General features: G+C 40.2%; 1 protein-coding gene across 8 annotated transcripts in view; it reads right to left on the bottom strand.

The window, feature by feature from the left end:
- The window catches only part of pcdh1b (protocadherin 1b), a 258,051-nt gene that overhangs the window by 236,691 nt on the left and 7,447 nt on the right, over nucleotides 1-13,913 (bottom strand). For 4 of the 8 annotated variants that reach the window (XR_009274092.1, XM_058797245.1, XM_058797251.1 and 1 more), the window contains exons 4-5: nucleotides 11,401-11,590; nucleotides 1,421-2,255 (exon numbers count right to left, since the gene is read on the bottom strand). Coding sequence is in view for 7 of the 8 variants with exons in the window: in XM_058797245.1 (XP_058653228.1) it covers nucleotides 1,421-2,255; nucleotides 11,401-11,459 (894 nt within the window). In the remaining variant the exon portion in view is untranslated. Of the gene's footprint in view, nucleotides 1-1,420; nucleotides 2,256-8,431; nucleotides 9,462-9,995; nucleotides 10,631-11,400; nucleotides 11,591-11,680; nucleotides 11,904-13,913 lie in introns of those variants that run through there. The other 4 variants (XM_058797246.1, XM_058797248.1, XM_058797250.1 and 1 more) reach the window with 4 other exon arrangements.

The following is a 13,913-nucleotide window of genomic DNA, read 5'->3' as shown; positions in this document are numbered from 1 at the left end:
GAAAACAGCTTGTGCTTTCACTAATTAGTAATACCATAATGCTATTATTACTCAATTTTCAATAGGCCTATATAAGGAGAGAAATGGGAAATTCACTACTCAGAGGGGTTAAATATGATTGGGTTGTTTTTTGTGTTAAGTTAAATTATCCAGAATTAGCTTTAGTTTGCTAGATGCAATTAATTTGAGACATCACTTAAGTTACTCAGTCTTGGCACAGATTTCTATACATTGTGCTGGTCTATTGTGGACCTGGGAATAATTTTAAACAGCTCTAAATCGAAGTGTGGCTTGATTAAAGCTTTCAAACAATCAAGATTCCCTTGTTCCTGCTGCATCCTCTCCTCTTGCCGTCCTTGGCTGTGTATGAAACATGCATGGTGTTTCAGTCCATGTATTACAGCGAACATCCTTAATCTGAAGCAGTCATGGTGCTTAAGTTATTATTGCTCTATATGAGTCACTCCATTTCATCCTCCATGCAAACTGGGAATTCATTTCATTTAATGTATTTGAAGAGCATTTCTCTGAACAAGCTGAAACACTCCATCAACATTTACAACCCTCTGAAATCAAAATTAAGCTGTTTTAATACCACTACTGCTTATTTACTTTGGCTTCAAAGGATGCTTATGAGGACTGAGAGGAAAATAAAGTCTTCTGGCATGCTCTTTGAATACAACTTGGTTGCATGGATTAACTGTTGACTGAGAGATTAACAGTCATTAATAAAAAATTTTGCCTGGACACTTGCCTCAGATTGATCTTGGAAAGCTTCCAGGCTTCATGGCTATCCTAATCTTAGTAGTGCTTTCGTTTCCACAACAATTCAACATGTAATTCTCACTGCCAGTCAATACCTTTCTCCTGTTTTGTAAAGCTTGTGTTTAAAGGGACTATGAGGGATCAATCGATTGCCTGTGAAAATATGATTTGGCTTTCCCATTTCTTCTGCTTTAACCCTGTTGTGTGGGAACCGAGGCTAAAGCCCATCGGGATAACTGAGACTTCCATTTACAAGAGCTTGTCAGGCTCTGTATGTGGGGCTGGAGTGCACTTCTATTGCCAAGCTGTCAAATCAGCTCCTCTATTACTTATTGCCCAATCTAAAGGTTTAGCATAACATATACTTGCTTACAGGTGAGTTTATTGAGACACTTGTGTCACGATATTTTTACTTAATTCATATTTTACATAATAAACATTAAATATACATAAACATAAACACTCACTGTATAACATTTAAATATAATAATAATTATAAGAATAATTTATTATGAATTCAGCAGGCACTTTCATGCAACATGAAATAACGCATTCAAAGTATATATAATTTTCCAGCATATGACATAACTTTAGCTTTAAATTACATTTGTTTAGTTTTAGATAGAAAGTATGACTTAAAAAGGAGATTACTTACTTGTAGAACAGAATGACCCACTGGGCTGTTTTCTGGGAGCTCACCCTCGTAGTGTGACTTCTCAAATTTGGGCACGTTGTCATTGGCATCTGTAATGGTGATCCTGAGTAGGGCACTACTCTGGCGGGGTAGAGAGCCACCATCAACCACTTTTATGTTGAGGTCATATGAATCTCGCTGCTCTCTATCCAGGTTACCCAATACAATGAGTTGTGGCAATTTCTCATCTGAGTCTTGCGCCACCTGCAGGCTGAAAAGGTTGGCAGCTTCAGGGCCGGTCGTTAGCGCGTAATCGGCGATGCCATTGCTTCCTGAATCCTTGTCGGTGGCCACAGGTATTGCGAAAAGCGCACCCACGTGTGTGTTCTCTGGGATCGACAATGTCAAGACGGGTGAAGAGAACTGTGGAGTGTTGTCGTTCTCATCCAAGATCTCGATGCGGCCTTCGATGAGCCGCGGTCCTGTGCCTTTCATCAGGTCTGTAATAGATACCTCAAATTCTAGGAAACAAGGATCACCCTCGAAAAGGTTGCGACAGTCCTTGAGAGTCTCACGATCGATTGGGGTCTCCGTGGTGTAGATATCCCCGGTTTTGCCATCGACACGGAGGTAAGGAGCGCCCACCTCGAGCTTATAAAGGTGACCGGTGTCTGGCAGGCCCTGATCAGATGCCAAGCTGCCAATCAGTGTGTTAGGCGGCTGCTCCTCGGTCACCTGGTAGATGATGGTGCTGACTACATTTGCAGAGCAACAGAAGAGAAGGAACATCCACACTAGCATGGCACTCCACCGTGACCACATCGCATTGGCACTCTGGCACATCATCAGTCTGTTGCTGCAAAAGATCAAGCAAACAAACAAATAAGATTAGAGAAACATCCATTCTTAAAACATAATCCTTCAAAGTCTGTGACAGTGCCAAGAAGCCTGTAAAGCAATGGCAGCCACAGAGTTTTATGGTACTGATTCCCTGGGATTTATGATTGATCGCTCCTTTTTAGAGGCAGTAAATGTGTCACAAACAGTTACTTGTGTTTGACCTTCATTCTGCAAACTTCACGTCATGTCTAATTCATAAAGACAACATATGCCCGTATTCCTGAGAGATGCATTGGCTGACTGACCCTACGAGAGGAGGAAGCTAGCAGACAAGTGATGCCCATTCAAATAATGCTGTTACTCTGCTTGATCTACCTTTTCCAAGCTATTGATAAACTGTCTCAGCTCTCATTTCCAGAACCATGCCTGGGGTCAATGAAAGTGTGAAATCCATCAAAATCAACCAACAAGATTCTTATGCATTATTTCAGCCAAAACCAACCAACATTTATATATCTAAAATTATAGCTAAAAAAATAAATAAAATAAAAAACAATCCTAAGGAAGTACAATTAAATGTATTTTTGGCCAATGTTACTCTCAGCTTATTGAAAAAAATATGTTCTTCATTTTATTAATGGTTAGTTATTTTAGTTAATTTACCTCAATTCTTCCCCTTATCTAAAAGCTGTAATTTATTCTGTAATAAAAAATAAATCCAAAAACACAGTGAAAACTGGGGGCAAAACAGAAAAAAATAAATAAATAAATATAAAACCAAAGATCTGATGGTAAATTTTTGGTTTTGTATTTATTAATTTTTATTAAATAATTATTTTATAATTTCAGAGTGTTTCCTGTCCGCTTCCTTCACACATATCTGACTGTTTCTTATAGTGTTTCTTGCCCACTTCCTTCGCAAATGTCTCGTCTATTTATCTTGTCACCGTGCTCTTCTTCTAACTCATATTTTACTTCTAACTCATGCTTTACTCTGAATAGTAGCCAGACAAAGAAAGACCACCATTATGCTAGGACCATGGGGAGAAAACTACAAATTTTTATTTTTTTATTTTTATTTTTTTAAGAGATAAATGAAACCAAAATGATGGTTTCTTGAAGGCAGTATCACATGTGAATCTTCCCTTTCCTGTCTTTAAGTTATTGAACACATGGCAGAAGAGTGTGGTTTTCTAATCTTCCAATGGCCACTTCAGCAGATAGCTATTCACAGCAAATGGCTCCCAATTTGTTGCAACATCACACAACCTCGGAGAGGTGTGAGATGGGCTATAGAGGGCGTCTTGACAACAGCCCCCTCCTGCCACTTCACCAAACATTAACAACCTCAGCATGAGGTACTGCAAAAGAACATGAAAAAGAACAATCAAATAAATAAATCAGTTTCTGTTAATCCATCACGTTTAAGGTCATGTTACTTTGATGTTTCCCCGCTGTGGTAATTGCAGACCCCTGTAACATATGTGGAATGTTATCCCACCACGCTCCCCATGGTTAATGAGGCAGGGCTGCTAGATTACTGTCCAGAGGAGACAGACATCTCAACTCGACCCAGCGGTGAACCAATGGGGGATGTGAGAGTGCTGCCACCAGTTACATTCTGCCTGTGAATACCAAACCTAAAGAATCAAGATCAGCCTTTAAATGTCACCTTCCATGAGGTTGAAAAAAATAGCATTGTGTAACTTTGTTAAAAACCACAAATATACAAAGAAAAATGACTGTCAGCATATTGGTGCAGCCATTTGGTGACTAATAGGAAATGGCTTCTTCCATACACTCATCAGTATTGATTGGTTGTAGTAGTTTAGTGCATGTACCATTCAATATTTTTCCATTAGCAGACACATGACATTGCGAGCCTTTCACAAACACATTACAAAGAATGTGTGGTTAGAACATCAAAAATGGCTAAGGTAACTGCAACAAGCACACGCTCCCCTAAAGGCGGTTTTAATACACACAAATTAGACACCAGTGACTACAAACACACTCGCACAACTGCAGCCACAAGGCAACGACACTGTAGGGAGAACAATGCACTAATGAGGCTGAAATGAAGGGTGGGATGCGTGACCCTGATCACACATATGATGAGAGCTTGACTCGTTTCTTACTAATTTCACAGTCTAATTCTGAATCTGTCGAGACAGACGACTCTGGCACACTTTCATGTGGCTAATTAAACAGTGCAGACCGCAGAGGAGGCTGGAGAGGTGAAAAATACATCACCTTTAAAACAACCTATCTCTCATTGTGGTTTCGAACGACCATCTTATGGAGTTGGCATTTCACAGTTATGCGTCAGAGACTCTACTGAAGGTGCGTGTTGAATTTTGTACCGTGTGTTGATGAAAAAAAGGTCAATGTGAAAAAGCAGGGCAGGGACCTCAAAAGCACTGGGTCAAGGATTAACCGGGCTGAAAAAATGGCACTAAAATGCTATTTGTTTAAACAAAAAGGACAAGAACTATATATAAACTAAACCAAAACATCCCATCTTCATCGTGTGCTGGAAAAGTCAACAAAGCTCAAAAACATTCTCGTAACATGAAAAGCGTGTGAATCTGTTTGTTGCGATGAAGGGTTTAAGAAGCTCTCACGACATTCGCTCTCCAGGGCCCGGCATAAAGAGTCTGTGTTAAGGGTCACTGTACACTGGGAACCCCAATGTGGGCCGTAGACATCCTTTCCCACACTCTTCTCAGAATGTGAGCCCGCGTGTGCGCACATATGTATGCACCGTATATCTGTGGGTGTGTAAAAGTAACACACAAGATCTAAAAACAACCACAGCAAAGGAATGTCAGCGAGTGTTTGCGAGCACAGGCTCGGGAAAATGGAAAATCTTAGAGAAAAACATGAAGGTCATGAAAAAAAGGAAAACAACTGAAAGTGTTTGAGTATATGAAATTTAAGGGTGGCAACGGCTCGGGCTTTTGGCTAAGAACTCTCCTTTGTAATGGAAATGTGTAAGTGCATAAGAGTGGCGTGTCTTAACGACAGCAACATTTACAAGACACAAGAGGCCCTAACAGAGTCAAATCAAGCACTGCTACCTAGACGGCTTTCCTTTCAGTTTCAGAGAGTTAGCACTTAGCCTTCACACAGGTACACAAAAAGCCTAGACATTACAATGACAATAGGCCGTCGGTGGGGCTTTTCTTCACCTCCGAGCTTTGATCGTCATCATTACATGGTCAGAGAGGCGATTTATGACAGGCCCTAAATCAACACACACCGTCCACCTCTCTAATAACGTCTTCAAATGTGCCATCGTCGAGCCGCAGCTAAGATCTCCTCGCAGGGAGACAGGCGTCGCCAGAGTGCGGTATTTATGACTACTGTCATAATCCTGTGAGAATTTATGCTCGGCTCTCAGGCTGTGTAGCCTAATTCATCTTGTACTGCTGTGTATAAGCTGGATGTCATTAATATAATCAATAGCTGTGAGCGCAAAGAAAGGCGTTTCCCCTATGGAGTCTAACCATCAGTTCTTTACGGATTATTCACGGTACATTTGGCCAGAATTTTCGCATCAGCCTTTGGGGGAGCATGGTTCCCCTCTCATTTCCTGTCTGCAAAAACCACATTATGTTCATTTCACACCTGGTCTCTTGTAACAACACCTCCTACATCTCTCTGTCTTTCTCTTTCATACACACACACACCATCCTTTTATGCCCTACCGTGCCCTCTCAGAGACGCGCTCATATATATACTGTCGAGAAGGCCATTGTGTTGTTGCGCAGGGGGAGGTTAACAGATTTAACGGGCTAATTACTATTCTAAAGCCTCCCCCGCTGACATGCTTTAAAATTGCTGTATGATTTTCTCTCTCCCTCACTCTCACCGTCTCGCTCTCCTTCTTTCCTCTTTAGAGACTTGTAACGAGGAATTCATCATTTTACCAAAGCTCACTCTTCCTCTGCCAGCAAAAAAAACCCCATGGGAATATGAGGATGGCATACCTCTGCCAAGACACCCCCCCCCCAGGTGGTATCCAGCTCAGCATGAAACAGCAAGGTGATTCTAGGGAAAATAAAGCAATAAAAGCATTTACGTAACCGCCGTGGCAGGAGTCAGATTCCTGGACGAGGCACAGCAGTGGCACTGCGTCATGGTAACGCACTCAGTCAATGATTGTTCTAACCCCTCCCCATCCCGGTTTCAATGCGATAATTAAAGAATTAAATTAAAGCGGTGACATTTATGAGGGTTCAGGAGTCAGCTCTTGTCTGAAGCCAGGAGAATGATTGACTCAGAAGGAAGTGTGAGTGCAGCATCTGTCCTAGGTTAATGGTTAACTCATCCGGCTCAACTGACATTTTAGTGCACACCTGAAATGCATGTTCGAAAAATATAGCAGAAAAGCCGAAGATTTATTTGCTTACTGTTACACGAGGTAAGCCGATAGACTCACCAATTGAACAATGTTCCCGATTAATCAGCAAGGAGATCGAAAAAGTGTGTAGTGACCTGTGAATAAAACACATTCATATACGCTTATTCTCATGGAGACCACGCACACGAATCCTCCTTAAACCACATAAATGAGCTAAAACGAAGTAGTTCAGCAGGCGATAAATACTAACCAACCACATTCTAAACACTGAGTGCGTCAAGACTTTGATGCCAGTGCCCACAGCCAAAGAGTTGAGTTCACGTGAGCTTTTGTCCTCGACTGCAGCCATCTAGGCTCTAAGGGCCACCAGCTCCACGGTGTTCAGTGACCCGTTCAGGATGGGTGGTCCAAGGCCCCCCTCCCTAGCCAAGTGCGAGGCACAGAGGATTACTTTAATTATTTCATTCAGCCATTGTGGGGCCAGATTAGTCTGCGCCCGCTTTCAGACGAGATGAACTGCTGCCCCGCTGCTGTCTACCAGGCTGTTACACAGAGAGAGCTGGCCAGTCACAAGGCTGGCACACAAACTCTCACACACCATTACACACGGCTAAACACACACATACACACTCTAATAGACAAAGACGGGACGACTGCTGCTAATATTATGGGTTAAACAGACGAGGTTGAAATAAAATGAGCAAAATAGCCATAATTTGTACTTAATGTATATGTATTTGTTTTGAAACTAATGGGAAAATAATGAAGGCCGGTAAAGCTCAACACTGGGTGATAGCTTGCTATTTAGTCGTTTTGACCAACAGACAATTATTTTCCATGAACACTATAAACGTACACTATATTAATTGTTTATATGCATGGTTGAAGGATTCTAGATGTTGTCTTTCAAGTGCTGAAAATGAAGGAAATTCATATTATTTTGTACAGCGAAACTGACCCATAAACACAGAAATGCTGAAATGTATCATTTCAGCTCAAAATGTAGGCTATATGTTTTAGCTGGAAATTGCCTATATAAAATTATTTGATAAAATGCTAAATGAACTTCTCTCAATTTATACAATAATTAATAACACTGACATATTAATCAAAAAGAAAAAAGTATGACAGTACAGACTAGAAACTCCTTCAAGCATTTAACTTGTTACCTTTGAGTCTTTCCATTCAATCGGGCACTGTACTGTGTATATTGTTGACCACTTCACAGCCACCAGCTACCCTTCATTTACAGTCAAATCAACATGTAATTTGTAATAAAGTGCCAAATTAAAAACATTTACAGGAGGTTACTTGGAATAAGTGAGGTACATTTTAATCTCAAAGAAAACACCTCTATAGTTTAGCCTAAATGTGCAAGCATAATCTCTGCTTTCTACAATGTTGAAGTTTCGGTTAATTCAAGCGATCACCTTAAATTTGTCTCTCGGTGTGTGTGTGTGTGTGTGAGAGAGAGAGAGAGAAGTCTCATTTCCTCCCGTTTCGCTGGACTCTCGTACTCAGTGTGGAGCGTTTACGCCCATCAAGTTTACTAAGGGCTGTTTATAATGAGGAGACTCGTTGTATCATGATCAAATGCCCTAAATGTGCGAATTATTCGATATCTTTCAACTTATTAAACGGAATTTATATAGAAGACTAACAAGACGTAATTATTTGAGCTTACAGGGAACATACGTCCAAACAACCAACTACAACAAAAAAAGGGGTCTTAATCAAAACACTAAAGTTCTTGTTATATATATATTGAAACGTCAATCTATAATAAACTGATAAAACATGATAGCATTTATGTTTTGTTAACTTACCGTCCGAAAGGCTCGCGGTCTGCTGTTGCTATGGTTTCCTCCTCAGACAACGCGATTTTTGTTCGCGAGCGCCTAGGTGAAAATACGAGCCTCCCTGACTAACTTGTAACTTTTGTGGTTACTTAAAATCTCATTGAAACATGCACGAAGACCACAAAACTTTGGTTTTGACTTCCTTTGGAAGCCGCCCCCATCCCCCATTTCATAAATTCAAATCGCATTCACCTAGCTATAAATGTACAGATTGAGCGACGGAAATAGTTTCAGCACATTAAAGAACCGGAGGGGGGAAACAGGAGAAGGTGTTTATAAGATCCACAGATCAATAATCTACTGGAACAGCACGAGGATCTCACTCAAGTGCCGGTGTGTTGTGCTGATGCCTACAGAACACGATCTCGACGAGAACGGAAGGGAAATGACTTTTACCTGCGGATGAATGCGCTTCGAGTTAGACCAGGTCATTTGCAAGCCATTGCGGGCTTCTGTACAATATTGCATCCGGCTAAACGCTTTGCCTACAAATGAACCACAGAAAGAATCGAGATGTCCGATCACAACTGGGCGGAATAAAACTCAAGCCTTGCCGTGTTTTCACACCTGTTTCTCTCAGCCGGACGAACAGGTTTTAATAGCAACCCGACAGGAGCGGCCAGAAAGACTGGATTCCGCTGTTATGACAGGCAATGCTTTCGATTGTTCAGAAACGATTACTGGTGACTGAGTACAAGAAAAGATATCGGTACGTTTCGTGAAATGTTGACTAGTTGACATTCTGCAGGTAAAATTAACCGCGGAATTTTTAAACGCACTGAGATGGAAAAGTAGGGCTATGTGAGAAATGCGCAAAAACGAGAGCAACAGGTGTTGTGTCAAGCGTCGAACAAGTTTGCATGCAATAGGCGCAGTTCCTGTGAGGGTCTCCTTTGAGGGTTTTTTTCATCTATAATGCGCTCATTCTCGAGCGCACTGGAAAGAGTTGAATATTACATTTTAGAGTGAGGAATCGATTAAAATCCACGCGAAGATACACCGACCGGCACTTGAGCTAGATGAAGATGTTCTATCTCTGTGGATCCATGGGGTCAAGGGCTTATTTTCTATATGTGGAAATGCAATAGCAAGCGTAGATTGGCGATCCACTCCAGCGCTCGGTTTCTTGTAGAAAAATCAATAGCAGTAGTGTAGGGAAAACATGTCACATGCGAGCTAATCAGCTCTGAGGACAATCGAGGGTGATGTTAACTTTAGATATCGATAAATTCGGGATAGTTGAACTGAGGCTTGCAGCACTTCACAATTATTTGCTCCGCGTTCATTATAATGAAAAATCAAATATTCACGCAACCTAACAGTACTATGTCGGGTGATATTATAGGCTACTTCTGTCGTAATTATGATTTACACACATGCACAGAAACACAAACACATTTCTCTATAAAGAAAAGTATCTCTACATAGTTCTTATTATACCCTCATTTACGGACAACGTGAGAGCGCATACATTGGCAAGACGAACAAATGTGCAAATGTGTAAATATCGATAGCAAAAAATCTCATATACCTTAACGGATCGTTACTCCTCTCAGTTGTAGGCAAGTCTTGACCGATGGAGTCGGACCGAGAGCCGCGTTCCTTTTGCACGCCACAAATCAAGCGCTTTTGGGTATCCAAAATTCAGCACCACCGCAATCCTGTCGATACAAAAACAGCACCCTTTTCCGCTGTCAGCTCTCTTGGTTTTCCTTAAAATTCCTCTTTTTCACACAAAGGGTCCGCTAGAACTGTAGCGAAAAGTGTCACGTCAGAAAATAAGAGCGCGCAACTTGGCTGATGGTGGTTACGCACATCAGAGAGAAGTGTCCTCTCCTTGCGCACGAAAGGAAACCCCGAATCAGCGCTACTCCGGACCGGGCTCACAGCATCCCGAAACCTCCAGTTCCACACGACAACATCCTCCAAAAACTTCAACCTTCAGTCAACAACTGTCTGTGCGTAAAAGTGAAAACAGAAAAATCTTCCAAGGCTATGTCCGGTAGTGTCCTGTGCGCGTGCTCTCATCATCAGTTCACCATTCAGTGTTACTGAGAACGCCGGGGCTCGCGCTCTTGCCGCAGCTCACCGCGCGCGTGTATACTGTGGATAGCCTATGTGAGAGTGAAGTGATTTCCGACCGATTGCGCTCTCGCTCTCCCCCTCTCTCGCTCACTCGCTCGCTCAGTCCCTCATACAAGAACATCATTTTGAATCGTCGAGGGCGGAGCTTTGTGAGACGTGCTTCTGTGGACTCCACAACAAAACCTCATTCGTATTTACCCAAACATTACCAAGTGCCAGTGTTGCCATATCCGCTTATTATAAGCGAATATTGCTGGTTTTGTCATAGAAAGGCTTATAAACATGAGCAATGGCAAGTTGGGGCTCCAGAACACTGTTGCGGTTTAGCTAAAGTGTGACCAATTACTAATTGCTGCTGTCAAGTGTACAGTTTGAGCCATGCTCTACATAGTTCCCATATCCAAATATACATAATTCCCAATTTAAGTATGTAAATGAGCATGAAAAGCAGAAAAGCAGTAGCATATTCATAGTGAAATAGAGAACAATACTTAAATGGCAGCTGTACTACCAGTAAAAAAACTGTATACTTATAAAAAAAAAAAAAAATTATCAACACCGAAAGTAAATTGTGTTTGCAGCTGTTGTTAGTACACACTAGGTCAAAAAACATTCGGGTCAAAGGACAGTGACAACATGAATGTAGTATAGCAACATATTTATACTACAAACAAGATGTGGGCTTCATCAACAGTCAACAAGTTACAGACCACTGATGAACCACTGGGATTTAAGCATTTATTTAAATGGTATATGCAAGATATTTTATTTTATTTTAATTTTAATTTTTGTAGGCTAAATTAATTTAATTCTACTCAATCCTTTTGGTAAGGGATGTCACTTGTACTTGCCTGTTTCTCTTCTGTAATCTGGCAACACTGCCAAAAGGGATACCTCCTAAACTTCGCATGCAGAAAAAACTTCAGGATGCGTCTCGCGACCACTCGGAATAAACGATTATTTCCGTCCACTTTTCAACCCGTGTCACGCTGCGCGCGCATCCCTCGTGCAGGTGCTAGCTTCCTCATGCACACCCCTTATCTGAAATACATTTTATGAAGAAATAAAATGATATTAACATAACGTATACCTTTAAAATATGCTTCTGATTAAGAAACATGCAGACGCTACCGCTGTCAATGTGCCATTAAAGGACATTATCCTTTCGCCCGACACTCAAACACAATCGTCACGCTTGAGAGTTGCGATAGCAAGCACGACTGAGTCATTTACGGCGAAATGTCTCGACTCAGCGCGGTTTTCAATCATTCTCTACTTTATTTAAAAGGGATCATCTGCATCAACACACCATGTGAAATGATATTATGTAGTTTATCACGCTGTCATGAGGGCACTAAGTAGGAGGGAGAGGGGGAAAAAAATCCCAGTTCCATAAACGCCACTGTAGCAGAGCGCAGCAGGAAATGTTCATTGTGCTCTTAGCGGCATCTAGAGGTCACGGGAGGAATACTTATTACACCCACTGTGAGCCAAACGAATACACGTAACTGTATACACGGTGGACTGGAGATAAATTGAACTAAGTGTGCTTGCCATTGTACTTTTTTCTTTCTTTCACAGACAGCTAAGCAATTTCACCATCTGGTTACATCATCGACGCAGGTTTCTAGTTACACAGACGCTGAAATGCAGGAACCTGAAGGAGATTGTTTAGAATTGTTTAGTGGGTTAATACAGTTGAAAGGGGACAAAAACAGTTCTCATATTCACTATCTTTTTTTTTTCTTTTTTTTAAGTAATGACAATTATTAAACATTATTAAAAACATACAAACTTCAGATTATGAAATCCAAGTATAGCCTATCAAATTTAGCAGGGAAGCAAATTTTGCTTCAACGTCTAACTCAAATTGATATGTTTCAAATATAAGTTTAGAGATATTGTTTATAAAACTGTTTCAATTAAATGTCAAAGAACTGTTACAACCCACCCTCTAGGTTTTAACGCTAGAAAGTATGTGTATTTAAATTTAGTGCATGAATGTATTGTGGTAGTACAGTTTACTTGTTCAAAATATTTAGCCATATATGTTTTTTTTTGTTTTTTTTTGTTTTTTTGGCCTGTAAAAAGACAAAGATGGTGGCCATAGATGTATCTAATTTCTAATTGGTTAAAGTCTTGGTGTTACAAAAAAAAAAAAAAAACTGTTTGCAACACTCCCTGGTCTTATGTAATGCTAAATTAATATTCTTAAATAGTGTATCAAAGGCATACGCTGTCAGACCTGTGCCCCAATACGCACTTTCTGCAGTAGCCTATAGCTAATACCGACTTAAAGTGGTATAGAGACATTTGACATTTTGTTCCGTTTATTCAGTACAATACTTTCTGCTAACCCACAGTCAGAGGTTAGCAATTAGTGAGTCAGGCTTTCAAACCTTGGTCACTTCATCTTAAACTAAAGGCTGTGAAAACTCAAGAATCTTTAAAGAGTAGTGGAGTTGCTTTATATATGGAATGGGGGTCTATTCAGTATTTAACAGTAGGTTGAATAGAGACGAGTTGAACAAGTTTTGTCAGCCTTGATCTGCAGTTGTTTGTAGCCTTCGACTGAAAAGAAATCTGTTTGAAGTTTAAGAAATGCATTGTACACTATGAATGCAGTCAGTTACTATTTATATTTACTTTTTTTATTTTTATATTGTTACAGTATTTTAACACTTTGTTCATTTGTCATCAGCAAAGTCTAGTCTCTGAACTGAACGTTTTTGAATAAAAATAAATAAAATAATAAATAAATAAATATATCTTGAGACAAAAGGACCAACTAGCTCTTTGCAAATAATCCATCATTCACAGGGTAATGGTAAGGCTGCTGACCAGTTTGTATTATTACAACTAATTGCATTATTTGTTGTAGTATATGTAAATACAAAAATGTGTACTATTTTTCTGCAATACCTGCACCGAGATATCCCTGTTTATTTGTTAGCAAAAGTTCACCAGATGACATAAAACAAGAAAAAAGCCAGAATTCCCATTGCCATTCTGAGAAGAAAAGTAACTTGCAAGAAAAAAGATAGAATTGTAAGAAAAAAAGTTGGATTCTGTGAGAGTAACAAAAATAGAATTGCGAGATTGCAAATTCAGAATTCATAAAAAGACATAATTGCGAGATGTAAAATTTCGAACGGCAAAAAAAATCAAAAATAAAATTGGAATTATAATTTTTTTTATTCTTTGGAAACTGGCTTCCATAGTTTCTCTAGCCATATAGCCAAAAAAATTAATAAAATTACAGCCAATGTTTATTAAAACTCCATCTTGCCAAGGCTGAATTACTCCTTTAAATGAGTAGCTGTACTGAAGGGGTTTGAATCATGATATGATTCAGTCTCTCTTC

Source organism: Onychostoma macrolepis, chromosome 14 (genome assembly GCF_012432095.1).
Source record: "Onychostoma macrolepis isolate SWU-2019 chromosome 14, ASM1243209v1, whole genome shotgun sequence".
NCBI classification, from domain to species: Eukaryota; Metazoa; Chordata; class Actinopteri; order Cypriniformes; family Cyprinidae; genus Onychostoma; species Onychostoma macrolepis.
Note: the sequence above shows the minus strand (reverse complement) of the source record. Positions and strands in the feature narration are given on the sequence as shown.